This window comes from Leishmania martiniquensis, chromosome 32 (genome assembly GCF_017916325.1).
Source record: "Leishmania martiniquensis isolate LSCM1 chromosome 32, whole genome shotgun sequence".
NCBI classification, from domain to species: Eukaryota; Euglenozoa; class Kinetoplastea; order Trypanosomatida; family Trypanosomatidae; genus Leishmania; species Leishmania martiniquensis.
In genome coordinates this window covers 214,289-241,045 of record NC_090167.1, presented here as the reverse complement: position 1 = coordinate 241,045, position 26,757 = coordinate 214,289, and the positions used below count along the sequence as shown (strand labels likewise).

Genomic DNA, 26,757 nt, shown 5'->3' with positions numbered 1-26,757 from the left:
AGGCGGTGGTGCAGAGGCAGCCAAAGTCGTTCTGAATCCTGTTCCCGAGAACATGTCGAGTCTCCTTTTTTTTTCGAGGTGAGCAGAAGTACCGATGGGAGTACCCCCTGCAGGATCTTGTCGAGACCAACAGACACACACACACATATACATCTCAAAGGCCGCGCGACCGAATGCCACTGACTGCCCGATATGATTCCTGCTCGCGCTGGGCCTCCTGCCGTTCCAGGTACATCTTCATCGAGGCCACCTTCAGCTCCTCCAGCTTCGAAAGCAGCGCCTCGTTTTCCAGGATCATCTCATCGTAGCGCTGCGCTGCTTTGCTGGCGTTCGCCTTGGCACTCTTGATTTTCTTCTGCAACGCCTTTTCCTTCATGCGCTCTTCATTCATGCGCTCTTCGAATTGCGCGGCGTTCTCAGCGAGACGGCGGTTGTTGGTAGCGGCCAACGCGTTCAGCCGATCCGCCATCTCTGCGTGGAAGTTCTGCTCCTGCCGGCGAAGCTCCAGTTGCTTCTCCTGCACGGCCTGCTCCAGCTCCTCATTCTTCTGCTTTTCCCTCTCGATCTGCCGGTTCGACCACTGCACCATCTGGCGGTTGCTCTCGAGTTCCTCATTCTTTATGGCGAGGGCTTCTTCGGTTCGTCGCACCTGTTCCTGCAGTCTCCAGTAACTCTTGCGCTGCTCCTCAAACTCAGCGGCGGTGTTTCGGATGGCGTCGAGGCGCTGGTTTGTCTCCTCCAGCTGTGCTTTATAATAGTCGACCTCGCTCTCTTTGGCGCGCACGGCACTATCCATCTCCGCCTTGAGGGACTCAGCACGCATCCGCGCGTTCTCGAGCTCGAGGGCGAGCTGTTGGTTGTAGCTTTGCAGCTCGGCCACCTCCTTCTCCCTTTCTAACTTCTCATCAGTGAACTGCGTGCGCTCCTCCTCCAGCACGGACTCCAGCTCCCGCATCTTACGCTCCGACTTGTTCAGCTTCTTGACGAGCTTGTCGCAGGTCTGGTCCCTTTCCTGCCGTATTGCCTCTACCTCGTCGTCCTTGCGCTGCAGCAGGTCCTTCAACTGGTTTGCGGTCGCCTCATCGATGCTGCCGCCGCCGCCCTCTTGAAGGAAGCCCATAGACACCGCGCCAGCGGCCGCTACACCTGCTGGCACCGAGTTCGCTGTAGAACGCCCCGTCTTGAGGAGCTCGTACTTGCGGACCATGTCATCGAGTCGCATCTGATGCTGATGCAAAAGCTCTACAAGGCGCTGCTTTGTGCGGAGCTGCTGCTGCAGCTGCGCTACTACGTCACCATCGACCGGCTCCTCATCGGCCGCCGCCAGCACGAACGCCTGCATCTCGTTCGCGGCGGTCGCCTCGGCGCCCTCAAGGCTCTTCGGGTCGGCAATGCAGACACCGAAGCGACGCAGCGAGACGTTCGTCTCCTTGATGCGGTGTTCGAGCATAGACTTGGCGTGGCGCGCCTCCTCCAGCTCACGCATTACGGCAGCACGCTCATCCAGACTGCCCCAGTCTCTTGCATCCTGTCCAGGGGCGCAGGACGACCTGCGCGAGCCACCGGCGACGCTCATCCTGCCCGTACCTCCCTGCTCCTCCAGCATGAGCCGCAGCCGATTCGCTTCGCGTTCCTTCTCCGCAGCCTTCGACGTGGCCGACTCGACCTGATCCTGCAGTGTCTTCATCTCCTCCTTCGTCTTGGCGAGCTTCACCTTGATCTTCTCCTGGTCGCGCTCGATCTTCTCACGAAGCTTCGCGTTTTCCTCGCGCAGGGCGCTGACGTCTACCTTGAGCTGCGACGTGGCGCTTTGCTCGGCGGCGTGGCGCGCGACCTCCTCATCCCGCTGGCGCTGCAAGTCCTCTTTGGCGTGCGCGGCATCATTCAGCTGGCGTTGCGTCTGCCGCTCCACCTCCGTCACCGCGCGCCGGGCGTACTTTTCCATATCCTCCTGCGTGTACGTCACCTTTCGCCAGTGCTCGTACTGCTCCGCGAAGCTGCGAAGGTAATAGTCTATCTCCTTCACGTCCCAGTCGTCCGAGTGTTTCTTGGATACCTTGTCATGCGGCGCGTGTGTCGCCATCTGCTGCAGCTGCTCATCGGTGCACACACGCTTGAGAAAGTTGATATTCGCCAGTCGCAGGTCCCGGAGCCGGCTCGACTCGTTCAGCAGGTTCGATTCCACAAGCTCGCGCCGCTCCATCTCTTTTCGAATCTCATGCTGCCGTTCCAACACCTCCTTCTCCTTCTCCTCGATTTGGGCTTGCAGGAAGCGATTCCGCTCCTCCAGCTCGATGTTGTTCTTCTCGCCTCCGCCGCGGAGGTCAGAGTTCTCGATTTCGAGCTCCTCAATGCGCTGGCGCAGGCTGTCCTCTACGTTAAGGTCCACGTTGCCCAGCCGCTTCTTGAGCTCTTCGATCTGCTCCATCAGGTCCTGGATGCGGGCATCCTTCGGGTCCATGTTCTTGATAGGCTTATTCTCGATCTGCTTGGCGCGCAGCGCAAACCGCAGCGTCGAGATCGTCTCGGAGAGGTTCTTATCGGACGGGCCGACGTTCGCGAACATGACAGTCTTGGCTGTGCCGCCTAGCGAATCCTTCAGCAGCATCGTCAGCGGCGAGCCACGGTAGGGGATGTGCTTTGCCCCCTTCACAATGGTGTCAATTACCGTGGCCAGCGCGGACAGAGACAGATTGATGTTGCACCCTTCTTTCGCCGTCTCGCCCGTTGCGTTTGTCTTGCTGAGCTTCTCCGACCCCGCCAAGTCGACGACGTTGATCTTGCTCGTCATGACAATGGGCGAGCTCGGGTCGTTCTCAAAATCGAAGTGCTCTATTTGGACAGTAAAGAGGGAGTGACTGCGGCTGCTCGTGTCGTTGAGGTCTGTCGAGGCCGTCTGCCGCCTTTCCGTCCCGGCGTTGAACCATTTGATGGCCTCCTCGAAGCTCGTCACCTCGGGCATTTCCGCACCCTTCACGTAAAAGTTCTTGGCCATGTTCTGCTTTATCTCCAGGTTTACCTGCCTCGATGAGAGCAGGTCGCGCGACTTACCGTTGTACAGCTCCACGTAGGACACCTTTACCTTGAATGTCCTCGTCGACGACGTGAGCTTCTTGATCTCAGAGAAGAGGTAGTCAACCACCTGCGGCATCATGCCCCACATGTCCCTCTGGGTCAGCTTTCCTGTCATGGTGTGCGTCTTGCCGGAGCCGGATTGACCGTAGGCGAAAACGGTGGCATTGTAGCCTTGCAGCACTGCATCCGCCAGAGGCTTGACCTCCTGCAGGAAGATGTCGCGCTGGGTGAAGGAGTTGTTGTAGACCGCATCAAAAGCAAACACGTCAGAATCGCCGATGGGATGCTGCACCACGACCTGACTCGTTGCCAGGTCAAGTCGAACGAGCGCCTTGTCGCCACGCTCCGCCTCGTAAGGGAGGATATCGCGGCAGCGTATAACAACGCGGATGTTCTCCGCGCCGGCGTTCGCTTTCACCATCAGATGAGTCCCACCTGCAGAGCAGCAAAAGAAAAGAGCTAAGGTCACTCCAGGGCCCTCGCACAGCCCTCCTTGTGAGTGTGTGTGTGTGGGGGGTCTGTATCTTTGTTTGCTACGTATGCGCGCCACTACGGCCGGCGTGTTTGAGCTCACGAGTGGAGTGGCAAAGGCCAAAACACCGCGAGATGGGCACATGCAACAAGTGTCCACGGGTATATGCACGTATTCGTGGAGCAGTGCGAAAGAGTTGTCGGCACAGCAGAAGAGGGGAGGAGGAAGGCGGTGTGGGGATTTTTTGCGACGGTGCACAGCGCCGAGAAGGACACACAACACACGCACAAGCGACGGTGACGAGAGAAGGGCACAAAAGTGGAAATGACGTAAAGGGGAGCTCGAAGGCAGACTGGTCAGGGAGGCTGATGTTTGCTGCAGCAGATATCAGAAGAAGGGCTCTCCGCTCCACACTGGAGTTACAGCCCCCTCTTCTCAACCATATCGCGCGGAAGGAAAGTTGGGGGGGGCACAGTGAGCAGCGGAGGGCAGCGAGTCGCGCACCCTCCTCATCACGACCTACACGCCTGCCCGAGGACGCGTCGCGGCAAGGGGAGTGCGAAGAGATGGCAAAGGTGCCGTCCTCCTTCTTCAGCGTCTTGCAACTGCGAGTTGTTTCTGTGGACCGAAGAGAGCAACCGGTCATTCGAAGAGGGAGGAGCTAAAACGGAAGGACGCCTCAGAGAGCAGCGTCGGCGTGGGCGAGAGAGGCTTCACAGGTTGTCGGAGGGTAAGCGCCTCCGGTCCATGCACATGCACAGGCAGGCACATGCGCGCATATGGCGACGGAGGAGCACACTGCGGCAGGGGGACCGTCTTGGCAAGCCTATTCGTCGGTTCAGCGCAGCGACCGACAGGAAGTCCCCATCGCACGCACAAGCCGACCTCTTCACGCCCTTCTCGCCCCCGTTTTCATCCTCCCAAAACTTTCGCTCTGTCACTGCGGCGCGGCGCAGTGCGCTTCATCACGAGGCGCCGGGTCCTGGGTATGACCAAAAGCACGCAGACGCTGAAAGGGACCACCACCACCACCAACACCAATACCGCCACTGCCGCTCTCTCTCTCTTCCCTATTCCTCCTTTAGACCTCGCACCGACGGAGGGGGTCGTGGAACTCACCAATAGGAACGAACGCAACATCGAGAGGCCAGTAAGCGTGCAGGGCGACGTGCTCGGAGATGTCCAGATAAGGGTCCTGGTAGAGCGAGGCGGAGTGCGGATCGCGTGGTGGAGCGTTCTTCATCACCCGCGCTGCAATGACGCCAACGCACTTTCCAGACGAACGCCGCAGCACCGGGCCGCCACACATGCTCAACGGCAGCGGCGGCACTTGAACATGACCACTCGCAGAAGCTGCGCCGGCACATTGCCTTGCCTCCTCGGCTAGGCCATCGATGGAGGCCAACAGAACGGTACCGTAGTCAAGCGACACGAGGGCCGCCTTACACGTAGCAGCTAAGCGCATCGGGATAAGCGTCAGTCCGTCGTCGTTCGCGTTTGCCCGCTCCTCCTCCGTGTGCACACCACACAAGATCAGATGATCCCCCTCATCGATGCGGTCCAGATCTGGCTCGATCACCTGCAGCGGAGATGCGGCGCCGGTGCAGTTCGCTTTTGGTAGCTGCATTGCCTCCATGAACTCCTTCTCCCTATGCAGACGCAGCGACGCAACATCAGCGTTTGGCATGCAGTGCTGCCTGAACTCGAGCTCGAAAGATGACAGAACCTTGTGCGTAACCTCGTCTGGCATGAGCAAGCGGGTGCTAATGTGCCGCTCCCCAATCGCCTTGAGTCCTATAGTGTCACCGTACAGCTTCCGGTGCTTGACCGGGCACGTGACGTGCGCTGCGGATAGGACGTGGTAGCTGTAGAAGGTGTTCCGCTGCTCAAACTCCATTAGAAAGCCGCTTCCCCGCACAAGTGGAAGCACCGTCTGTCCCTTCTGCGTCCACAGAAAGTAAGACGAGACGCCGAAGATGGACATGCCGGCGCTGTGTGACGCTAACAGCTCGCTAAACTGCGGGACGATGAAGCAGCGCCTCTCCGTGCGCGTGTGTCGGCAGGTGAGTGGCGTGTGCAAGCGCTATCAATGACTACACTGACTGTTGTGCTGTGGAAGCGTGAGGGGTGTAGTGGCAGTATGCCCCTTGACGTCTCGGTCAGTAACTGGGGTTCTCGCGTCGTTTCGCCCGCGCAAGCGTACAGAGGCCGACGTGCGCGCTGGCACACCGGGGGTGAGGGAGGAGGCAGCCGTTCCTCTTTTATTTGGAGGGAGGGGGAGGGGGGAGGGGGAGAGAGGGGAGGATTCGCTTCGATTGTTTCCCCGCCTATACCCCAGACGATTCGGGAGAGAGGAGCGGTTTGAGCCGCCGTGCAATGCGGCAGCACGACCCCGCACGCGAAAAAGCGAAAACTGTCAGAGGAGCCGTTCCAAGCGTAAAGGTTCAAGGGAACGGCGCACATTCCACCATGCTGGCGCAAGCGATCGCGCCACGGGCAGGCGAAGAGCAGCGAGAGGCGAAAGCCACCGGGGCCAACGAAGACAACTGCATCAGAAGAGGGGGCAGCCTACAAGAGGCATCCAGAAAGGAATAGCACCAGGCGCCCACTCTTGTCACGCAGAGATGTTGGCCAGCTTCACTAGTGCTTGATTAGGCTGGCGACGAGAGCAAAGAGAAGGATGGCCCACCGTTCTCCCTTCGCGCGTGCCCCTCCCCCTCCGCTTTGAAGGAGCGTGGAGGGGAAAAAAGTGCGGCGCGTTTTTCTGTTCCACACCCTCTCGTCTCACGCTCTCTCTTCTCCCTCTCACTCACTTCCGCCGATATTACGCGGCATGTGCCCTCTGGGCCCAGCGACTGCGTCCAGCTTCGACAGACGCATCGCTCGACATTGAACAGCACACGCAAAGGAGTGAAAGAGAGAGAGAGAGGCGCTGTACTCAAAGCGGGCAACTTCGTGCATCCCAAAGGAGCGCCACAGATGTTGTTGTTCGTATCGCGTCGCTTTTTTTCTTTGCTGACTACACTTTGAAGTGCGTTTGGCGTTGTAGTGTACATGACAGCGGGCGCACCGGCCCCGCATTCCGCTGTTAGGACGCACTGCGTCGAGTGCAGTGTTGCTCGATTACTCGCCTTGATCAGCAAGCCCTCTGATTTTGTGCGCAATCGATCTGCGCAACAGCCGCAGCAGGAGCACACATCGCGGTTGCACGCAAAGTACCAACGGCACGGGTGGCGCCACTTCAGCAACTGCGCAAATCCGTCAAGGCGCTTAATCGCGTCCACACTGAGCGCACGGCCCACTCAGTAAACGTTGGCTCGCTTCATCAAGCGCAGATACTCGGCCTCCGAGACTGTCAGCGCATCCCTCGCGTCGAACTCGGACTGTCCTTGCGCGGGCGTGTGGTACCCGACGGAGCGCGCAAACAGCACCATCTCGGACAGCTCGTCATCTGTCAAGCTCATATGCAGCGAGTTGGCCATCGAGCGCAAATCTTCGAGGCTGATGTACCCCTTGTCATCGAGGTCCATCTGTTTAAAAGAACGCACAGACTCACTCTTACTCTCCTTCTTGGTCATCTTCAGCACTAAGACGCTGTAGAAGTCATTAAAGTCAATGACCTCAGCACCGGCAGCACCAACCTCTTCCAGCAGCTCCTGCAGCTCTGCGCGACTGACATCGTACCCGAGTGCATAGAGCGCCACCACCGCCTCGTGCGCAGGTATAAATCCTTTGCCGGCGTCGTCAAACTTATCGAATGCCTGGCGCAGCTGCTGCTTGTACTCTGGCGGCACCTCCAGCAGCGTCGCTGGAGTGAACGGCGATGGTGCGGCGCCGTGCTTTGAATCGGCGCCACTGGAGGCGCAAAGGGTGTTAGCCTTGGCCGACTTGCCGGTCCCCGAGAGGGTACTTTTCTTCGCTCCTGCAAGCATGATCGAAATCGGGAGCAGGAGGATACGCTATGCAAGCAGAGAGGTGTATGCGTAAGTGTTTGTGCTTTGTCGGTGTGTGTGCGTGTGTGTGCGCGGCGGTGGAGTGGGAGGGGAGAGAGGCGCCCTCTTGACGGGGAAAGAGCGAGTCCGCCGGCGGTGCGTCGCGCACGCGCTCCCACCCACGAAGAGAGGGGGGAAGACAGCAGCAAAGGAGTGGAGAAGAGAAATGCAAGCCGACTTGAAAAAGTGAGAGCACCGAAGGGAGAGCGTAGAGAACAGCCACGTCAGAGAAGGCATCGACTGCCAAGAGCCGCACCTCTACGGAGAGGGGGGCATGCGCGTATGGAGACAAAAAGGCAGCAATGAGGCACAATGGGAACCGCCAGTGCCTCCCCCACTCCCTCAAACACACACACACACAGATTCCGCCTCTTTTACTGCTCCTACCCCCACCCCGTATGCTCGGTTCTGCCTCGTTGCACATCATGGGCCCCCCTTTCAAAACCAAGAAAAAAAGGGGCAACCTGCGAAGGATAAGTGATTGGAGATGTGGCATGCTGCTGTGAGCACACATATTCGCTGCCCTCCCTCCAAAGTGTGTGGCCTACGGCGACGCGCTGCGGTGGCGGCCAGCCTACCGAATACGCTCGCATGGGATCGCACAGACTGCTTGCGTGCAGGTCCTCTATTTGTCGGTCTCCGTCCGCTCCTTCGATGGAGGCGAGCTCCCCGGCGCGACGGGGTCAGCCTCACCTCTTTCCCGCCACCAGACAGAGCAAAGGGGGGAGGGGGGGATGGAGCCTCGCCATCCACTGCCGCCTCTTCAGCCGCCAACAAGGGCATACCGTCGCCAGAAATAGAAACTCTCGACAAAGAGCGGCTTAACGAAGCGCTGCGGACCACATGCACCCCCTCTCGCCTCCCCCGTCACAGATAAAGAGACGCCATAACCGCCACCACCGCATCCACGAGTGCGGTGGCGCTTCGGATACCCGCGCGCAAGCCCCCCCCCACGTGATCCCCGCAGCGCTCCTCTATCTCAGTGCGGCAGAGGACACGACGTGGTAGTAACCATTCTCGCTCTCGCCCTTCATGCTGCATAGGTCGATCCTGCTGAAGGCGACGTCGCCAAAGTCGTGATGCTGGTGATCTGCCCACATCGACATGGGAAGCTGACGGCCGAACTCTTCCGTCTGCGATGGACGGATTTTGGCGACGGTGACGTGAGGCACGTACGAGTCGTGCGGGTTGCCTTTCATGTCCACCCCCAAGCCCAGTCCTACGTCTCGTCGAATGCGGCGGACAAGCATGTCTAGTGTTGTGAACTGCGCCTCGGCAATGCATCTCGCGAACAGCACTCGTCCACGTCCAAAGGTACCGAGACCGCGAAAGCGCAGCTGCAACGGCTCCTTGCAGGCATCATGAAAGGCCTGGCTGATGCAGTCTTGGATGGCCGCCAGCACATTCGATTCTGAAGGGGACAGGGCACCCTCAGCTGCAGCCGCTCCGCCGTCAAGGGACATGACCCCCAAGGTGACGTGTAGCTTCGCGGAAGGAATCAGAAGCGGCTCGACGAGCTGATTTGCGAATATCATGCTGTCCTGCATCTGCTTCACGCGCACACGCAGCGTGCATCGGGCCGGCAGCGGGAGCGAGAGAAAGTGCGTAGGGCGAATGCGCTGGCTCCACGACGGCGGCTCCGTCTGTCGCGTCTCCCCGGTCACAAAACTTGACCGCAGCTGGCGTCGGTAACGGGACTGAATATCCGCCTCCTCCGCGCCAGACACTGAGGTGTTACGCTGATCAACGATTCGGTGGTTGATGGGGAAGTAAAGGCCACGCTCTGTCCGTCCACGGAGCACGCGGCTGCGCTGCATCCGCATTGCCCTTTCTCCCTCCCTCCACGCAGGCACAAGGAGAGGGACTATATAAGCAATGGGTGCCTGTGTGTGTATGGGGGGTGCTTGTGTCCAACGCTGTGTTCTGCATGCAAGGATGCATATATGTAGGTGGAGCTCCCAAGCAGTGTGGGGGGGGGGAGGGATGAGTAGGAAGTGCAGAGGTACATGATAGACGAGAAGAGAGCTTGACGGGGCCGACCAGCAGCAGCAGACATGCACCCTTTTCACAGCACACGCACACATGTACACATGCGCCTGCACATACAACAGAGAAAAGCAAGGTGCTCAAGATGTACGTGTCACACAAGGGCTGAATCACTGCACAAGCCTCGCCGACCTGCCTCTTCATTGCGCGCAGAGAGCGCGAAAAGAAGAGCAAACACACACACACATGAGCAAGCGATCCTGTCCGCGAAACAGATTGCGAGGGCGTTCCCCAGCGGCCGCAAGACGAGCAAAGAAGCGCCGCCGCTTCTCCCACGAGGGTGACTCTTCGCATTTCCGTTCGCACTTTTTTTCTTGTTTTTTTCTCTTGTGTTTTTTTGTGTGTTTGGGTGTGGGATAGGAGGGGGGGCCGCCCTCTTCACCCCTCTTCCGGAAGCCGATGGCGGCGAGAGAGTCTTGACAGCGTCGCAGCAAAGGAAGAAAAGAGGACGCGAGAGGAAGAGAGAGCAGCCAAAGCCACACAGGGGAGGCTCACATGACAAAAGGAAGAGAAAGAATCCAAATAGCTGCAGTGGAGGGCAGGCGCGTGGACAGCAGACAACCTGTGAAGAAGAGCGAAGAGCAGTGCGCACAGAGGCACTTGCAGGCGCGCACACACACACGCACTTACACTTACACACAGCGCCGGGCACACAGTGTAACGTCATCCGTACCATCCTTTTAAGGGATCCATTGGCCTCGGTGTGTATGTGTTTGTTTGTGTGCAAGTCGGCCGGGGACTAGCGAATGGAGCGTGCAGTGAAAGCAGGCGGTGCCGAGCAGCGCACGCTTGTTTCCGTCCGCGTGCGTGCGCCCACCTCTGTGCGCATGTAGGGATGGGTATGTGCGCGCCGCTTCAAGCCCCGCGAACTGAGAAGGCAGGGAAGTACAGATGCGTGTGAAAGAAGCACACAACAAAACGAAAAAGCACGACGAGAGGCGCCATAGAGGGAGGAGTGGAGAGGACAGAGGGCAGAGCAAAACGAACCCAAAAAAAAAGAGATGGAAGCCGAAACGGAAAAAGGGGGGAAGAAGTCCCCGTGGGGCTGAGGGCGAGTGGGCGATGCAGATGAAAGAAAGTGGCAGTGGCGATGACAGAGGAGAGGGTGGGAACGCGTTTGAGCAAAGAAAGAAAGGCTCACTACAGAGAGAGAGAAAGCGTCGAGCACTTCGCGCATTGGCCGTCCCAACGCAAGAAAAGAGAGAGGCGGAACGAGGCTCGAACGCACGCACTCACCCGAAGGAGCGGAGGGCAGATGAGAGGGGACCCAGCGACGTGGACAAGACAACGGCAGCGGTGCTGCTCTGCTGTTGCTGCTACGCCTATGCCTCACTCGTGCATGCGTGTGCGTGTGTGTGTGTGTCTGTCTGTGTGTATGTGCGCGCGCGTCACAGGGTGGAGGCGGGCGGGGGGTACATGCAGGGGAAGGAGCCGGAGAAGAGAGAGGCGTGGTAAAACACACCCGCACACAGATCAAGAAAAGGCGAAGGGCGCCGCTGCATCAGCGCCCTGCCGCAGGGCTGGCCGGAGATGATGGCGGATGTTTTTGTTCGCTGCTGCCAAATGAGCTCTCTGTGTGGTGGCGGTGAAGATGTTGCCGCCAGCGGCGGGTTGTTTTCTTCGAGTCCGTGTGCGCGGGGGGGTGCACATTGTACACACGCGATGCGCGACTTGGTGTAGAAAAGGCCCGCGGCGAGACCTGGGACCCTTTCCGCTTGGCTGGGGTGCCAGGCACCTCCGACGTGGCCGAAAGCAGGGGAAGAATCCCAGCAACAAGCGGCTTCCTTCGCGGCGGATCCGTCGTCTTCGTCGCCTCCAGCACGATCGAGGAGGCCAGCGCAATCCGCTTGATGGTGCGATGCGCGGCGGGTACCGCGTCGTAGTTGAAATACATGTCTCCCACGCTCTTGCCCCACTCGATGAAAAACTCATGTATGAGCTGGCGCTCCAGCGGACTGTGGCGCACCTTGATGGGGTTGAAGGCGTGGTTGAAGGAGTCGACGAGACAGCGGAAGGCGTAGTTCCTCAGACTAACGCTCGCTTGCCTTGAGATGGTAAAGAACGCCGAAATCACCATTCCCAGCGTGTGGCGCGTCGGCTTCGACAAGATTTGACGAATCTCCAGCGGCAGGCCCTCCCGGTTCGAGAAGAACTTCCGCTTGCTCTCCACGATCTGATCGCAGTTCTCCTCCGTCAGTGCCGGAGACGATGTGCTGCGGAACCAGTCGCAGACGAGGAAACTCAGGATGGACACATCACGCACACTCTGCACGCGGAACCGGCGGCGGTTGATGGCAATGCGGCACGCTGACAGCGTCGCCTCCGATGGTGCAGCGCTAGGGCCAAGAGACTGCAATGCCCGGCGCGCTGCCTCTGGGTCGGCCTTCGTAAGGTTGAGCAGACGGCACAAGATGGTGTGGAGGAAGAGCGGTACGCTTTTGTACAGATCCGCCTGCTCGCCGTGCAGGACAAGGCGCTGCCTCTGAATGAAGAGGTTAAGGTCAATGAGAGCATCCGATATTTCAACCCGGAACGCCTGTGACAGTCGCCACAGATGCTTCTCGAAGTCTGCAATGAACTGTGCCTGGCGATTCGTCTGAATAGCGCCAGGACGACACTTGCGCACCAGCGCGATTGCTTCGCGGGACGGGATGTGCTGACTGTACACATAGTAGCACGCAATCATGAGCCCGGTGCGACCGAGCCCAGCATGGCAGTGCACAAGGACCTTACCCTTCTGCTTGATGTGGTAGTCCATGACTTGCACACTGCGCAATACAATATCCTGCTGCGGGGCCGTCATGTCTGGCCACGGAAACTCGTAGTACGCGATGCCGTGCGGCATCAGATCTTCTGCCCCGTTGTAGCTGTAGCCGCTGCTCTCGTAGATGCCGTCGGGGCCGCAGTTGGCATGCTCGCCTTTCTCCTGGAGGTTGAGCACCCCCGTCACATGTTTCGCATGAAACTGAGCTATGATGGGGTACTTGAGAAAAAGCGACGTTGATGGTCGCTGGCTCGCGATTACGTCGTTACCGACCCAGTTCGACTGCAGACCCTCGATGGCAGCAGCGCGCTGCTCCTCTTCCTTCATGGCCTCCCAGCTCTCCAGGCGGCACTTGGTACCACCGCAAAAGAGCGAGCAGTGCAGTCCTTGACGAGCTCGATCGAGCCAGGCATCCTGCTCCGACTCGTCGACACGCTTCAGCTTTGTTCGGTGGTTCTTCTTACGGTGCTTGGTGCCACCGTCCCCTCGCTCGCCACGCTCCGGTGGAGGACGTCCATAGGTGTCTGTCACGTCTGCGAGCATCCAGCCTGCCACATTCGAGCCTAAGCTGTTACCAGTTCCGGTTGCGAGATCTCGAAGCTGCAGTCCGCTTATCAAGTGTATGCAGGCGAAGGGGCTCACTAACGTGCAATTTACCTCTCTTCCTGCGCACATCAACACGCACAACTCATAGACAGGTGCGCGAGGCCACAAGCATGAATGAGAGCAATGAAACGGTGAAACGCAGTGTGAGCTGCGGAATGGAGCGCCACTCGGCAAAGGTTTATTTGTGGGAGAGAGAGGCAGAAGAAGGCGTTGAGGAGTGAGAAAAGGGGCGAAGAAAGGACGCACGGCGGCTTCTCCAATGGCCACAACACGCGCGAGACATTGGCAGAGACAAGGCGACGAGGTACAGCAACTCATCTTGCTTTTGCGTGTGAAGCCATACACTGCGGCACAGCACGCACACACACACACACAAACGAGCCAGCCTTCGCTCCACCCGGCACGGCACTCGGTCATCCCACCTCGCGCGCAGCAGCGCCAGGCACGCGTCACAGCAGCGCGCCGACACCCAGTCGCCTGAGCACGGCCCCTGCCCTGCACACCGCCTACGCGCCCCCGCGCCCCAGGCCGCCCGCCCGCACAGGCGCCCCCATGATGCCGGCAGCCGCCTGGTGCCGTATCCCCGGGGCGTCGGTCAGGCCCGAAGCGCCAGTGGCCGTGCCGGCGCCCAGCGAGACACGCCCCGGTCACCCCGACCCTTCGCCCACCACATAAACGGTGCAACCGGCTGCGCCATGGCAAGCCGCCTCAGCGCGACCCCGGCGCGCCACCTGGCCGCCGACACACGTAGGCAATACATCGCTCTGCCCGCCCCCCTCCGCTGCGCCGCCGCCACTTCGCCCTGCAGCCACGAGGGGCGCATAGGTCCTTGACGGGGTGTAGAGAGGGCCGCTTGGCCTTCCCGCAGGGCAGGGTACAGCGCCTCTGAGATGCCACGCGTCGAGCCGCGCATCTACATCGGGGGCGAGGCAGCTTCAACGGAAGCGAAAAGTTGGGAACAGAACAGCGAAAAGGCAGCGCGCAAGAGAAGCGTCTAAGATGAGAGCACCACCGCTCGCAGAAAGGAGCAATGAGTGAGAATCTGCAGGCTGTACTTGACAGGCTGCATGAACGCCCTCACGCACGCAACGAGGCACACGCTCACTTTCACGCGCAAAGGTCGTTGGGCAAAGATGGAGCCGCATCGCCTCTTTAGTTGTTTATGTGTGTGTTGTGAGCGGATTAGTGGAGGCATCGAGTAGGTGCTGCGTGCTTGTACACACCTGCCGTCTCGAACGAGGCGGAGGCCCTGAGCCAAGAGAACAGCAGGCAAGCGAGCAAGAGGAGGCGGTGCCTGCAAGGCTTTACTCGCCTGCCTGCACGCTTCGCGGTCTCACGGCGGCGACCTCGGCGAATGAGTGAGGGCGAAGGCCTGGGCTGGTGCAGACGCGTGGCGAGGAAAAGAGTTGCGAGAAGCAGTGAGAAAAGAAACGCAGACGAGCCCCTCCGCTCTAGCGACCCACACAAAGGAAGCACAGTCGAGTGGGGACTACAGAGGGAGAAACGATGCGCTTGATGTGTGTGTGTGTGCGTAAGACATTAAAGTGCGCTTGCTGGGCTCCATACATCGGTGCGTGGGTGCGAAACTGATGTACATAGAAGTGCCGAGCGGGAGATCGACATGCATGCAGTGTCTGGAGAAAGCTAGCCGAGCGCGCTCTTGATGAGGACTACCTTAGGCGCCAGGAAGTTAGGGGTGGTATGGGAGGAGTAGAGCGCGACTGGATGAGTGTGGATGTTCCGTGGTCGTCTTATCGGGTTCGCGTCGGCTGGGGAATCAGTGATGTTGGTGCCGTCTTCAACGCCCACTCCCTTCACCGCATCCGTAGTCGTGTACACATGCCCTTTCTGTTCCCGCCGCTGCGCTTTCAAGGTTACTGAGGAGCTGTTACACTTGAAAAGCGTTGGTGCTCATCTCCCTTGACGGGAGGGTCAAAGGGAGAAGCGTGACGACTAGTCTCTTGAGGGAGGAAAAAGGGCGCCTGCGCTTGCGGCAATGAACTTATGCAGTTGTGTGCGCCTCTTGCCTTGCTTTTTTTCTGTTCATCTCTTTCTTGTCGGAACGCCGGGCAACAGCGAGGCGTGTGACACCCACACGCACACAAACATAGAACGCAAGCCCACACTCAAGCGCACAAGTGCGCCACTGAAGTACAGTCATATATCAAACAAAACGGTGCGTGAAGCTCAACCAGCACAAGACACAAGAGACGATATCTATCCCCGGTATCGTGCGTATGTTCGGCCTGGTGCGCAGGGGGGAGGCTTGGGAGGCGCCACAGCCGCCGAGAGAAAAAAAAAGAGCGGAAGTGCTACGAAAGGAGAGAAGGCAAAGCAACGGGGAAAAAAGGGACACATGGGAACGGACGGCACAGCGCTGCCTTTCCACCACCACCGCACCCTTTTTGGTGTGCCCCTTTACGGCGATGCACAGCAGGCGAGTCGGCCCTTGGGATGCTGGAAAGGGAAAAGAAGGGGCAACATCGGCAGTACCATGTGCGTGTGCGCGGCGACGTCGGTTAGGGGTGGTGCTGGTGTGCGTCGGCCTGTGTACCTGCACCCGTGTACACTAGCGCGGCGGCTGAGTCACACAGCAGCTTCCGCGCAAACTTTCAGCGCCGCCAGAGCCGTTCGAGCCACTCAAGAAGCGGCAATATCTTTGTAGTCCTTGAAAGCTTTGCTGACCTGATATCGGGTCACGTGAACCTTACTCAGCACCCGGTCCGTCACCGGCTCCTCAAAGCCCGCCTTTTCCATGAGACTCACGAGGGTTTCCCTGTGGTTCCAGCCTTGCTCCTCCGCCACAGAGGGCAAGTACGTGGCGCTGTAGCCGTCGTAGTCGGCGACGAGGCCGTGCTTACCGATCTCCCAGTCGTTCCAGGCGGAGCACTGCTCAAACGTGTGCAGCAGGCTAAAGCAGCACCGCAGCGTCGGCAGTTCCTCCCCCCTAACCTTCGGGAACCGCGAATCCTGGAAGGCGGCGGCGATTGCGAGTCGGCGCATGTCTTTCCTGAGGCTCCCTGGGCACAGGGATCCGATGCAGCCGCGCAGCCGGTCATCTGGCAGTGTTGTGAGTGTCACGAAACAGGCTGAGTCTTCCTTCGGGATGGCTGGCAGTTGCACCGGTGGGGCGTCAGGGGAGTTGATTTGCTGCGCAATGACGCGGAGGCAGTACTCCGCCATCTCGGGTGTGGCCGTCATGGTGCGGCAAGGTGAGTCGCGCAAGGGTGGCGTTGCAGCGAGCGGCGCACCCTTTGCTCTCCGCTGCTCCTTCTTGGCCTGGGAGCGAGCCGACGAAGTCCCTGAGGACGGATGACGTTTCGCCTTCGCGCTACGTGGCGAGGCCGGCTGACCGTGAGTGCGTGGGGAAGAGCGCTTCCGGGAGAGTGGCAAGGATGGCATGCAGCCACGATAAGAGGGTGAAGCACCTTGGAGAGAGGGAGCGCAAAGGGCAAGAGTGACAGTAAAGCATCGCAGAGACACAGCTACGCACCTGCGCACAGAGAGGCCGTCGCCAGGAGATCGCTGCCGCATCATGTCGTTCCCAGGTACTGCAACGGCGCCAGCAGTGAATCGAGGATCTGGTGAGCTTGGTCACGAGCACTTGTATTCTCGACCGGGAGGTTGTGGAAAGGAGTCGTCAACCCATGATCGGCGGCAGCTAGCACGCTAGGCGCTCGGTGAGCACATCGGCGAAGGCTGAATGAGAGTCCTTTGTGCGCCAGCGCAGCCGGCTGCTTTTCTTCTTGTGCCTTTACGCGGTGGCCCTGGAGAGAATGAACGGACGAGAGGACACACGCCCACCAAAGGCATCACAGCCGCAAGGGCGAAAGGGTGGTTCGATCGTCGCCAGCAGCCCGCGGCTCATCCCTTTTCGATTTACAAGGCCGTGCTCTCAAAGGACACACACACACACGCAGACAGGACAAAGCGTCGGACAAACTTTTCATCATCCTTTGCTTTCGCGCCCGCCTCCGTAACACCAACGCGCTTCCCCCGCGCCTCTCACATGAAGAAGGAGGAAACGGCCTCGCGGCCGCTCTGGGGTAGGAAGGTGTTGGTCACGCGCGCGTCCATATACACCTCCTCCTCGTCGTCCATGTCCACCATCGCGTATGGCAGGGCCGCCGGGCCGCCCACGGCTCCCGCAGCAGCCCCGTTTGCCTCTTGGCTCATGTGCGGCACCGTCACGCCGCGGCAGGCGTGGCCGGGCATACACTGGTACGCCACAGGCTTTTCTGTCAACTCCACAAAGCCGGCACTGCGCAGGGTGTGATGCTTGCTGCACAATACTTCGGTGCAGCCGCGACTGAGCAACATCGTCGGTGCCTCCAGTGGCGTGGCTAAGCATGTGCTAGGGTCAAGGCAGACATAGCAGCACTCCTGAACAAACTCGCACTGGCTAGCAGGCAAGTGCTTGCCGTGCAGCGCACACCACACCTTGCGCTCCGCCTTACCGGTCCGACGACGAGCGGCACTGCCGCTACCCGCAACAGTGGTTGCAGATGGCGCCCATGCAGCCGCACTTGCATCGTCGTAGCGTTGGATATGCGGCGGGCGAGGCGCCCGCTCGCCGCGTCGCTGCCGCTGTCGGGGACCTGCTCCGCGCTCAACAAATGACGGGCCTCGCTGATCACGGATACGCCCCCTATCCTCAGCACCGCGGCCACCAGCGGCGCCGATGCGCTTATCGCCACTTTGCTTACAGCGGTGGCCTTCCGTGCACTCAAAGACGCCGGCCCCCACTTCCCGCATCTGCCGGAGTGTACGGCGCTGACGGTGCAGACGGCACAAGACCGTGTCGCCTCGTTCTCCGCGATCTCTGCGGTCATTCCTGTCACTGCGCTCTCTGCGGCCGCCGCGTTCCCGACCACTATTGCCACGGCCCGTCCCTCCTCGGCGTTCTCTTTCGCGCGCGTCGGCGCCGCCACCGCCACCAGCTCTACCCTGCTCTCTGCCGCCAGCCCGTCGTTGCTCGCTGCGCACGTTGCACTCCTTCTGCGGCATGCAGCGCATCTTACCTGGCTGCTGATTCCACGAAACGAGGTCGGCTCTACTGCGCCGTTTGCCGTGTAACGCGCAGAAGCCCCCGTCGGGACCACCCGATGAGTAGCGAGGGCCGCGCTCCATTTCCTCGCTTTGTTGGTCACCGTCTCTCTTTACACCACTATCGCTGCCTCGCTATGCTGAAGTGGAGCCGAGAGCAGTGGTGGTGCGGGGTGCGGCTAACAGTGAAGATGTGTAGTCTAACCTGTTCGCTTTCGGCTGCTTTGTGCCAGCAACAAGCCGGTCCTCCACAGACCTCCAAGCCCGTGTGCAACGCAGGTCAGATGAAGGGAACGACAGAGGGAGGCAAGATCGACGCACGCCACCGTCCAAGCACAGCGGTGTAGAGAGCAACTGACACTACGTAGCGGCGCAAAGAAGAGCTAGACGGAAAGCCAAAGAAGGTGCAGGGAGTGTGTATCGGTGCAGTTGCAGCCGATTGTGGGCAAGGTCGCTCTTCGGTATCGATGGGGGCTCCTCTGTCTTTCGGTTTACTTGTATGCACGCGTAGCCTGCGCCGCCGGTAGCTCGCGGGGCACGGGTCAAGGTCTCTCTCCCTGTCTGTGTGAGTGGGTGGAAGGGATCGAGTGATGGCAGGAATGTCCTCCGTGCCAAAGGCGCGTGCTTCAACGGACCTGTACTCCTCGAAAGATGAGACACACAGAGCGACCAATTAACAGCGCGGAAAGCTTCAGCGACTACACACAGACAAAGCTGCGGAAAAGACGGGCGTTATGGTGAGAGCCCGGCCCTCTTGCTTCGACGCGCCCGCGTGTGTGTCTAAGCTGTTGGGCTTCTGCACGCCTCTTATGCTTGTGTACCCCTAACGTGAGGTGCGCAGAGGAGGAGGAAGGCGGCGAGTAAATATATAAAAAAATTAAATGCGAAGGGACGGCCACAGAAAGAGAGAGAGAGAGGGAGGGAGGGACAAGTGCATGCGTATGCGCATGTCTGTGTGTCAGAGGTCGCACAGGCATACGCAGGCATTGGTGAATCCCGACGTCGTCGCTGCAGCTGCGAGACAGCAAGGGAAATGGCCAACGCGCTTGAGTGTTACCTGCCGATGAGCCACCTGAGAGATTGCCCTGCAAGCTGCTAGGAGGCTTCTCCTGTTGCAGAGCGGAGAAGCGTCGGCTGTGCGTGCAGCCACATTTTTCCTGCTGTGCCTTCTTCCTCTTTCACGTCTCCGCGCTAGACGGCAGAGATCTGGCAGCAGCGCCGTGTGCCTTTGGAGGGAGTTGTGCTTACGTGCGCGTTTCTGCAAAGCCACAGCAGCCGCGATGCATGCGGGCATCCGCGAAACACCACGCACGGCAAGAAAGCGTCAGACCGAAGCAGGCAGAGGGGTGTGACCGCTTGTGCCGAGGCTGAGGTTGTCGAAAGGTGAGCCGCGATCGGCACGCACCCGGCGCGTATGTGAGTGGGGGAGAGCTACTCCACCGCATCCCGAGAGACCACCTTCCACGACTGATGGTCGAGCGGGTTGGCCATCTGGAGTACAACAACCTGTGTATGTCGATCGTCTGTGGCGAGATAAAGGAGTGCGCTGGAGCGGCTCCAGGACACGCTGACCGCTCCGAACGGCACCCTGAAGAGTTCGAAGCTGCGTTTCTCATCAATCGATGGCGATACACAGTTGAGACGAAGAATAAACACTTCACCTCGGGAGCATATCGAAAGGAGCTGAAAGCGGCGACCAACACAGGGAGCCCAGCTCACGTTGCACACCAGTGAGGAGCACCGCAGCTCTCCGGACTCGACCTGCGGCACCGATATGGTCATGAAGGCGCTCGAGTCTTTGATGTAACGGTAGAGAAAGAAGCGCCCCGACACGGTTCCGACGGCGAGGGTCATCGTGCGCTCTGCAGAGCCCGGGAACCAGCCAATGGCAGTAACTCCGCCGGAGCGCAGCAGCGGCACGGAGGAAGGTGACGGCAGCACTGCCCCGTCTTCATGACGCTCCGCGACCGCGTTGCCGGCGGAGTATGGCGCGGCGCCCGCAGACACTCCCGCCCCAGAAGCAGTGCTATCCGTGGCCCCTTCCGCTGCGGCGTTGGCCTCCGGGGATATTCTGCACACGCACTGGAACTGCTGTGGCTGATGTACCTCGTAGAGGCGAACACAGCCGTCCAAGGAGGCAGTCGTGAGGAGCAGAGCGTGGTACTGCTGCGGTGGCACAAAGGCCACGTCGGTGATGACGTCCTTCTCGTACCCACGCACAGGAGACCAGCGCACAGTGTGCAACAGCGTTCGCCCCTCGTGGGAGGAGATAATGATGCGATATATGTAGATCCAGCGATCCGCACCGGCGGTGGCGAGGAGAGGACCGTGCTCGCGGTGCTGGCACCACGCCATGCGCAGTACCGGGCCCGAGTGGTCGTGCATCGCGCATCCGGACTCCCAGACGGCGCCACCGCCAGCCACGCTGCGACGGTGAAACACTTCCACTGTCTTATCGCTCGAGCACGATGCCAAGAGGGAGCCGGAGGGGTCGAGGGCCACGTGGTGCACGTAAGTTTTGTGCTGCGTGACAAGACTTGCCATGATGCGCCTTGCCGCAACGGCGGCGTAGCTGTGCTGGGCGACTTCGCACAGAGGCTGCTCCGTTGTCAAAACGTTTGTGCTGAATGAAGAAAGTTCGCCTTGAGAAGCCGCTGTTGCATCCAGCACATCAAGTAAGAGCAGGGCTATACGATGTCCCCCCAACCTACACGTCTCGACACACACACACACACACAGAAGCACTCCAGAAGCGCCTCCGTCCAGATGCACGGCTGAAGCGTGAGGATAGTATGTGTACGTGTGCACGTATGTGTAAGTATGCACGGTGCAAAGCCCGGAAAAGAGGGAAACTCACATACGCAAATACGGGAGAACAGTTTTAGAGTCTGCCATAGAGGGGAAGAGGGTCGGACCATAACGCACACAGACACACAGGCGCTGAAGGGGCGCGGCATGGGCAGTCCACACTCGGCTCTGACCATCCCTTCCTCCGCCCTGAAGTGCAGGACACATACACCGATAGATGGCCATGAGCACCGAAAGTGTGACGGAGTACCCGAGGATGACTTATGTCGCACTCAGATGAACCAACAATCATTCTGGGCAGCATTCTCGCCTCGTCTCCCTCCTTGTTCGTCATACTGACAACAATGGAGATATATATATATATATGTGTATGTGTATGTGTGTGTGTGTACATGCGCGCTGACGACTGTCGAAGACTCACAGAAAAGGAGCGCGTGTGCGAAGGGAGGGAGGCGGCGACAAAAGCGGCGGGCGAAACAGCAACAAAAGAAGGTTTAGCGGTGGCAATAATGGACCAAAAGCTAATGAAAAAATGCATGCCACATAGAAGCGTTATGACAAGCGTGGAGGGGAGGGGGGCATTTCGAGGCATGCACACACAAACAGAGACAGATGCACAGGAGGAGGAGGTGGTGCAGAGAAAGGGAAAGAGGGAGAGAGAGACGGCACCACCCATCCCCTCCACCCCCGTTTCCTCCGCCTTTCTCGTCCATACACGCTCACACACACACAGAGAGATGTCGAGAGAAACGCCGCATGGGAGCACGCTGAATGCCTCACACGGATTGGCGGGAGACGTCCCGGCTCACGCATGCATACGAGTTCTCCGTGCGTGGCCCACCGCGACCTTGGCACGCTTAGTATATACATATGTGTTCGAGAGAGGAACATAGACGTTCAGGTGACGGACCGCTTGCAAGGCGGAGGCGTGCCAGACCACTGCACGACTGCTTGCAAGCATCTTTGCAAGCGCTCCCCAACAGCCATGGCAGCTCAAAGGGGGGCGTCGCTAGTCGCTGACGCCTGCCTGGCAAGTTGTGTGAAGAAGGGAGCGCAGCCTTCGAGCAAGCGGGCGACCTTCTCCAGGAGAGGGGTGAAGGGGGAGGGGTCCACGTACGAGGCGGCAAACAACAGAAGCCACTCAATGTCGTCGCGGTTCACCACACCGCCGCCCTCAAGCCGAGCGTACATCGACACGTCCGCCGCCTCCTCGGGCTTCAGCCCGAACTTTTGCTCGAGAAGCTGAGAGAGGTGCGCGCAGTGATACTGCAATGAGTTTGCCTCGTCCTTCAGCCACCCCAGCAGCGTCGTAATGGGTGCCGCGTACTCGCGGAAAAGCTCTATCGCCTCGTCCCCACGCCGGAGAATGCGCAGTTCGTCTAACGGGTCGTACGGATAGGTAGCATCCAGCCGCTCTGCCAGAGCCTGCAAGGAGCAGCCGCTGAACTCCGCCACACGGGTAACGTAATGGACCAGATCGCTGAAGCAGGCGATTCCATGGTCTGGATAGAGCGCCTTAAGAATGGGCAACCTCACTGGATCTACGATAGGCTGCCAGACGGACTCCAACTTCTGTTGCGAGAGAGGTACGCCAGCCGAAGTCCAGCGGGTGTACAAGTCTTCGAGGTATCCCTGTACCACCTCCAACTCGCTCATCATCATGCCCTGGCGCACAGCCAGCAGGTACCCCTCATCCACGTCAGCGCAATCCTGCACCTTCGCCATGCCGCGCGTCACATCCTGCATCATGAGTGCGCCCCACTCGGTATCCTCCGCAACAGCAGCGCCACCGCCGTCAGCGAAGGCCTTCGGCGCCGCTTGTCGAGAAAACTCGTCCACACCCTCCTGCGAGAGAAGCGGCAGCGGCGTCGATTCGGTCCTCTCCGAAGCTCGCGGTGCGGGTACGAAAAGGGAGCAGTGGCCGCCGCGGAATGCGGTGGAAAGAAAGCCGAGTGTGATGTTAAAGTGCGCTTCGCTGTGATGCAACACGTCCATCAAATGAAGCGGTGTGAGCACCGGATGAGCGAAAGCCGCAACGGCCGCGTACACCTCGTCCACCTTGGTGGTCAAACTCGTTACAGATTCTGTTAGGAGCGGCTCCGGTGCGCTCGGCGCTGCGGAGATGCGGTGGGTGGCCGGTGGGTCGGAGGCCTCCAAGAGGGCCGCTCCACTGGTGTGGAGCGGTACAGGCCAGGAGTTGGAAGATGAGGAGTGCATGTCTGCGATCGAGTTCAAAGGCTCGCCCACCTCAGCTTCCGTCTTAGTCTCGGGCTCGGCGCCAAGCTCACCCTCGAAGAGGAGAAACTGTGCGATGTGCCGCAGCCCCATCCGGCTAGCCCGCCCGCGCGCCCGCTTCGACAGCATGGATGCCGTGTCGGTGATGTTCATGACATACTCGGTGCGAAGTGTCTGATCTGTCTTGCCTGGAAGCTCGCCCACGTCGTCGAACATCAGCCGTGTGCACTCCCTCCAGGCATCCCAGTGTTCGGTGAGAGAGCGCTGCGTTTCAACGATGAGGTCTTCCAGAGCTTTGAGGCGCCGCTGCGTCTCCTCCACCCGATGCAGGCTGTCGCCCACCAGTCGATTCTTCTCCTTGATCTCCTCGCACAGGTGATCAAAGCGGCTCTTCGCCTCCTGCTCGAGGGGGTAGAGTGCCTCCACCTGCTTCTGAAGGACGCTGTTGCGGAAGGTCTTGGCGTCCAAGGCGATCTTGTGAGCGTATTGCCGCCATGTGCGCAAGAACACCGGCGCCGACTCGTTGGCTGTGGCTCGCAGCAGCCGGCGGCGTAGCCGCACCTTGTGCATCTGCCGTCGTCTGCAAAGCATTCGCCACGAACAGAAGCACATCTTGAGCCATAAGAAATCTAGCCCGTGCACAATACGGCCCATCACCTTTGCTTCCGTGCGGGCATGTCCCTCAAGCCGACGAAGCTTCGCCTGACACTGCTGCCATCGCTTCAACAAGAGATGAAAGGCGCCGGCGTACGTCAACTGCGTCACTCTTTCAGGGCCCCTCAAGCAGGACACCGAGGTCGCTGTGGCCAGCGGAGTGCAGCGCGTGTACACCAAGCACGGGAGAAGCTCATGCACCGACGCCTGCAGTATCTGCGCCGTTTCCTTGGAGAGGTACGGCATGCACGCCTGCAGTATTCGAAGCGCCGTCGAAACGTAGAGGCGCTCCGGCTGATAAAGCTCATGACTGCGCACACGCAGCTCCTTCAAGAGCGCCTCTGCGGCAACAAAGGGACTGCGGTAGCGCTGCAGCTCCGCCTCCACGTATCGGAGCCACTTATCGAGGCGATCATTATCGACAAGATAGCTCTGTCCCTCCTCATAGGGGTCGATCGCGGCGGAGGTGACAGGGACGTACGGCTTTGCCTGGAACGTATGCAGTCGAGCCCGCATCGCTCCTGCGCACGATGAGTGTGTGTGGGGGGGCAATGAGAGTACGTGAAAGCCGACGAGAATACGAAAATTCGCCCGCGAAATACAGGCGAGTGGCCAAGTGGGTGGACAGTGGTACGATGTGCGTGACAGCGAGGGGAGCAATGAAAATGGCAGAGAGGAGGCAGCGAGTGGCAAGGTGGCTTGGGGAAACGTGCAGCGTGCTGCAGCAACACATGGCTGCATCGTCTCCGTCAGAGTGGGGAGCACCATCGACTTCCAGGGCCTTTCGTGCAACGAGGGAGCGCAGCGAGCAAGAGGACAGACGCTGGAAGAGGGGCACGGAGATGCGCAAGGGATTTCTTTCCTCCACCGTCTTCACGCGCTCATCGAAGGCAAAACGCCAACAATGCCGAGGGGTTTCACCAACGTCTTCTTTCTTGGAGCCTCTCACCTCAAGCATACCCCACGCCCACACCCCTCAAGCGTCGCCCCGTGAGCCTCACGCCCGAAAACGCGGCCGGGCTTAACACATGCACGCGCACCTTCTCGCCAGTTTCTATGTGCACAAGAGCCGCTTGACTCTTAAAGGCTTAGTAATCATGTGACACTGAAGGAGGAGACTAGCAAAGCCTCCGCACACAAACACTCTCCGCAGCGCAAGCAACAGCGGATATATACTTGGAAAGCAGCTGCGCTGGACACTCCGCGTACACAGGCGGCGACCATACCTCGACCGCGCCGCCCCCTACCACGAACGCCAAGGAAAACAAGAGAGAAGACGGCCAAGCAGTGCCGCCACAGAGGCGCCCTGCCCCTCCCCCGGCGGTTACTGAGAGAGGAAGCCATGCTTGAGCTTCACAGTGAGCGTGTTGTTGAAGGTAAAACCGACGAACCACCTCCACATTTTCACCAGCAAGATGAGCGAGCACACAATGAAAAAAGCACGCTCGACGAGCATGCGAGACTGAAACTGCACACTCTCTTGGGTCAGTCGCTGAAAATTATCGCTCAGTTTCCGCTGCGTCGTGGAGGCAAAGCTAACCATCTCCTCCGCCAGCTCGGATTGCTGAGCGCTTCGGGTACCACGACGAATGAATTCGCCGCGTAGCTCATGGACATCCTCCCACACGCCTTTCACAAACGACTTGCGTAGCCATCGCTCTCGCGCCGTGATTTCGTTCAACGTCGCCGACTTGCGGAAGAACCTTCCCTGCTGAATGGCCAGCTCGTACCTATTGCACATGCTCCAGACAGCCGCCTCCGTGTCCTCTTTGTACCTGGCCCACTGAGCCTCGATCTCTTTCAGAGAACGGGCACGACGCGAGCCGGTGGCGCCGGTCGCCTCCCGCGTGGCGCGCGCGTTACGGCGGTTAAGCCCGCCTGAGCGACCAAGATCCTCGTCGCGGCTGACGCGCGCGTGTTTGTGCTGCCGGTATACCTCGTTCGCCTTGATGGCCGACTCCGCCTCCTTCATCCGACGCAGCATCGCGTCGTGATTCTCCTTGACAATCTTGTAAGCTAAGTTCACCTCCGCCATCGTCTCGGTCGAGCCGCCTGGCTTATCGGGGTGGTACTTGACGACGAGGCTGCGGAACTGCTTCGACACATCGTCTAATGTCGTACTCTGGGTGAGAGTGACTTCGAGGACATCGTACGGGTTGCGCCCTCCCGGGGTTGTGGGCAACTCCTTTGACGCCGCCAGAAACTCTTTGCTCTGAAAGACGCAGCGCGCCGGCATCCACGCCTGCGCAGGCGCAAGCCTGCGAAGACGCTGCATCCTAGGGCGACCCAAAGCACGAAGGCCTGTCCTCCCCCTCGACGGTGAAGCAGGTTGAATGGGAGAAGGATTACAAGTGAGCCAGGAGTCGATTTAGATATGTGCTCGTGCGTGGCTCGACGACGCACAAGGCGAGTCGCCGCGCTCCCTCACTTCCTGTCACGTCATGAGCGAAAAGAAAGAAACAGCGGGCCAAATACAAGACCCGTTGCGTGGCATTTTGTCATTGTTAGCGTGAGGGACACGTTAACAGATAAGAAGTATGGGAAAGTGCGACTGCAGCGCATGGGACGTCTGTGCGAGTGCGTATGTGTGTTCCAAAGAGGAGCACGAATACCCTGGCACCCTCACCCCCACCCAACCCGCACGTACGCGTCAGTGAGTGCTAATGTGCCCCCGACGTCCTTGCCTCCCACACCTTCATAAAGGGATGGCCGCACGGCGGCACATCGCTGAGGCTGGGGACGTAGAGCGCGGGGAATGAGCGCAGGGCGTTTTTCTCCGGGCATAAGTGGTGAAGAGGCGGAAGCGCCATCAACCAACGCGTCTCTCTTGTTTATCACCACAAGAGAGAGGTGGGGGGGGGGAAGAGGAGACCGCATGGTCGCCTCTCACCTCCGCACAAACGTGCATATGGCGCTTCCTTCAGATACCTGCCCCGCCCTGCCCTTGTGCGCCAGCGGCGTGGTGAGGCGATCCGCTACGCTGGGTGGGTGTGCGTTCGTCGCCGCTCCTGCTGCTGATGTGGTTGTTCTCTTCTCTATGGCACACTGCTCCACATCTT

The 26,757-nt window shown here is 59.6% G+C and overlaps 10 protein-coding genes across 10 annotated transcripts; all 10 read right to left on the bottom strand.

Moving 5' to 3' along the window:
• Nucleotides 1-154: 154 nt before the first annotated feature.
• Nucleotides 155-3,496, bottom strand: LSCM1_01708 (uncharacterized protein; the record flags this gene model as incomplete). The annotated part of the gene is made up of 1 exon (XM_067319308.1): nucleotides 155-3,496. The coding sequence occupies one exon, from the start codon at nucleotides 3,494-3,496 to the stop codon at nucleotides 155-157; it is 3,342 nt and encodes a 1,113-aa protein (XP_067175857.1).
• Nucleotides 3,497-4,628: 1,132 nt separating this feature from the next.
• LSCM1_01707 (uncharacterized protein) lies at nucleotides 4,629-5,531 on the bottom strand (the record flags this gene model as incomplete). The annotated part of the gene is made up of 1 exon (XM_067319307.1): nucleotides 4,629-5,531. The coding sequence occupies one exon, from the start codon at nucleotides 5,529-5,531 to the stop codon at nucleotides 4,629-4,631; it is 903 nt and encodes a 300-aa protein (XP_067175856.1).
• Nucleotides 5,532-6,849: 1,318 nt separating this feature from the next.
• LSCM1_01706 (uncharacterized protein) lies at nucleotides 6,850-7,479 on the bottom strand (the record flags this gene model as incomplete). The annotated part of the gene is made up of 1 exon (XM_067319306.1): nucleotides 6,850-7,479. The coding sequence occupies one exon, from the start codon at nucleotides 7,477-7,479 to the stop codon at nucleotides 6,850-6,852; it is 630 nt and encodes a 209-aa protein (XP_067175855.1).
• A 1,034-nt stretch (nucleotides 7,480-8,513) lies between these two features.
• On the bottom strand, nucleotides 8,514-9,362 carry LSCM1_01705 (uncharacterized protein; the record flags this gene model as incomplete). Its single annotated transcript, XM_067319305.1, has 1 exon — nucleotides 8,514-9,362. The coding sequence occupies one exon, from the start codon at nucleotides 9,360-9,362 to the stop codon at nucleotides 8,514-8,516; it is 849 nt and encodes a 282-aa protein (XP_067175854.1).
• Nucleotides 9,363-11,086: 1,724 nt separating this feature from the next.
• Nucleotides 11,087-13,024, bottom strand: LSCM1_01704 (uncharacterized protein; the record flags this gene model as incomplete). Its single annotated transcript, XM_067319304.1, has 1 exon — nucleotides 11,087-13,024. One exon carries the CDS (start codon nucleotides 13,022-13,024, stop codon nucleotides 11,087-11,089), a length of 1,938 nt encoding a protein of 645 aa, XP_067175853.1.
• Nucleotides 13,025-15,595: 2,571 nt separating this feature from the next.
• LSCM1_01703 (uncharacterized protein) lies at nucleotides 15,596-16,357 on the bottom strand (the record flags this gene model as incomplete). Its single annotated transcript, XM_067319303.1, has 1 exon — nucleotides 15,596-16,357. One exon carries the CDS (start codon nucleotides 16,355-16,357, stop codon nucleotides 15,596-15,598), a length of 762 nt encoding a protein of 253 aa, XP_067175852.1.
• A 603-nt stretch (nucleotides 16,358-16,960) lies between these two features.
• On the bottom strand, nucleotides 16,961-18,085 carry LSCM1_01702 (uncharacterized protein; the record flags this gene model as incomplete). The annotated part of the gene is made up of 1 exon (XM_067319302.1): nucleotides 16,961-18,085. The coding sequence occupies one exon, from the start codon at nucleotides 18,083-18,085 to the stop codon at nucleotides 16,961-16,963; it is 1,125 nt and encodes a 374-aa protein (XP_067175851.1).
• A 1,347-nt stretch (nucleotides 18,086-19,432) lies between these two features.
• On the bottom strand, nucleotides 19,433-20,545 carry LSCM1_01701 (uncharacterized protein; the record flags this gene model as incomplete). Its single annotated transcript, XM_067319301.1, has 1 exon — nucleotides 19,433-20,545. The coding sequence occupies one exon, from the start codon at nucleotides 20,543-20,545 to the stop codon at nucleotides 19,433-19,435; it is 1,113 nt and encodes a 370-aa protein (XP_067175850.1).
• Nucleotides 20,546-21,802: 1,257 nt separating this feature from the next.
• Nucleotides 21,803-24,214, bottom strand: LSCM1_01700 (uncharacterized protein; the record flags this gene model as incomplete). The annotated part of the gene is made up of 1 exon (XM_067319300.1): nucleotides 21,803-24,214. One exon carries the CDS (start codon nucleotides 24,212-24,214, stop codon nucleotides 21,803-21,805), a length of 2,412 nt encoding a protein of 803 aa, XP_067175849.1.
• Nucleotides 24,215-25,022: 808 nt separating this feature from the next.
• Nucleotides 25,023-25,973, bottom strand: LSCM1_01699 (uncharacterized protein; the record flags this gene model as incomplete). Its single annotated transcript, XM_067319299.1, has 1 exon — nucleotides 25,023-25,973. The coding sequence occupies one exon, from the start codon at nucleotides 25,971-25,973 to the stop codon at nucleotides 25,023-25,025; it is 951 nt and encodes a 316-aa protein (XP_067175848.1).
• Nucleotides 25,974-26,757: the final 784 nt, after the last annotated feature.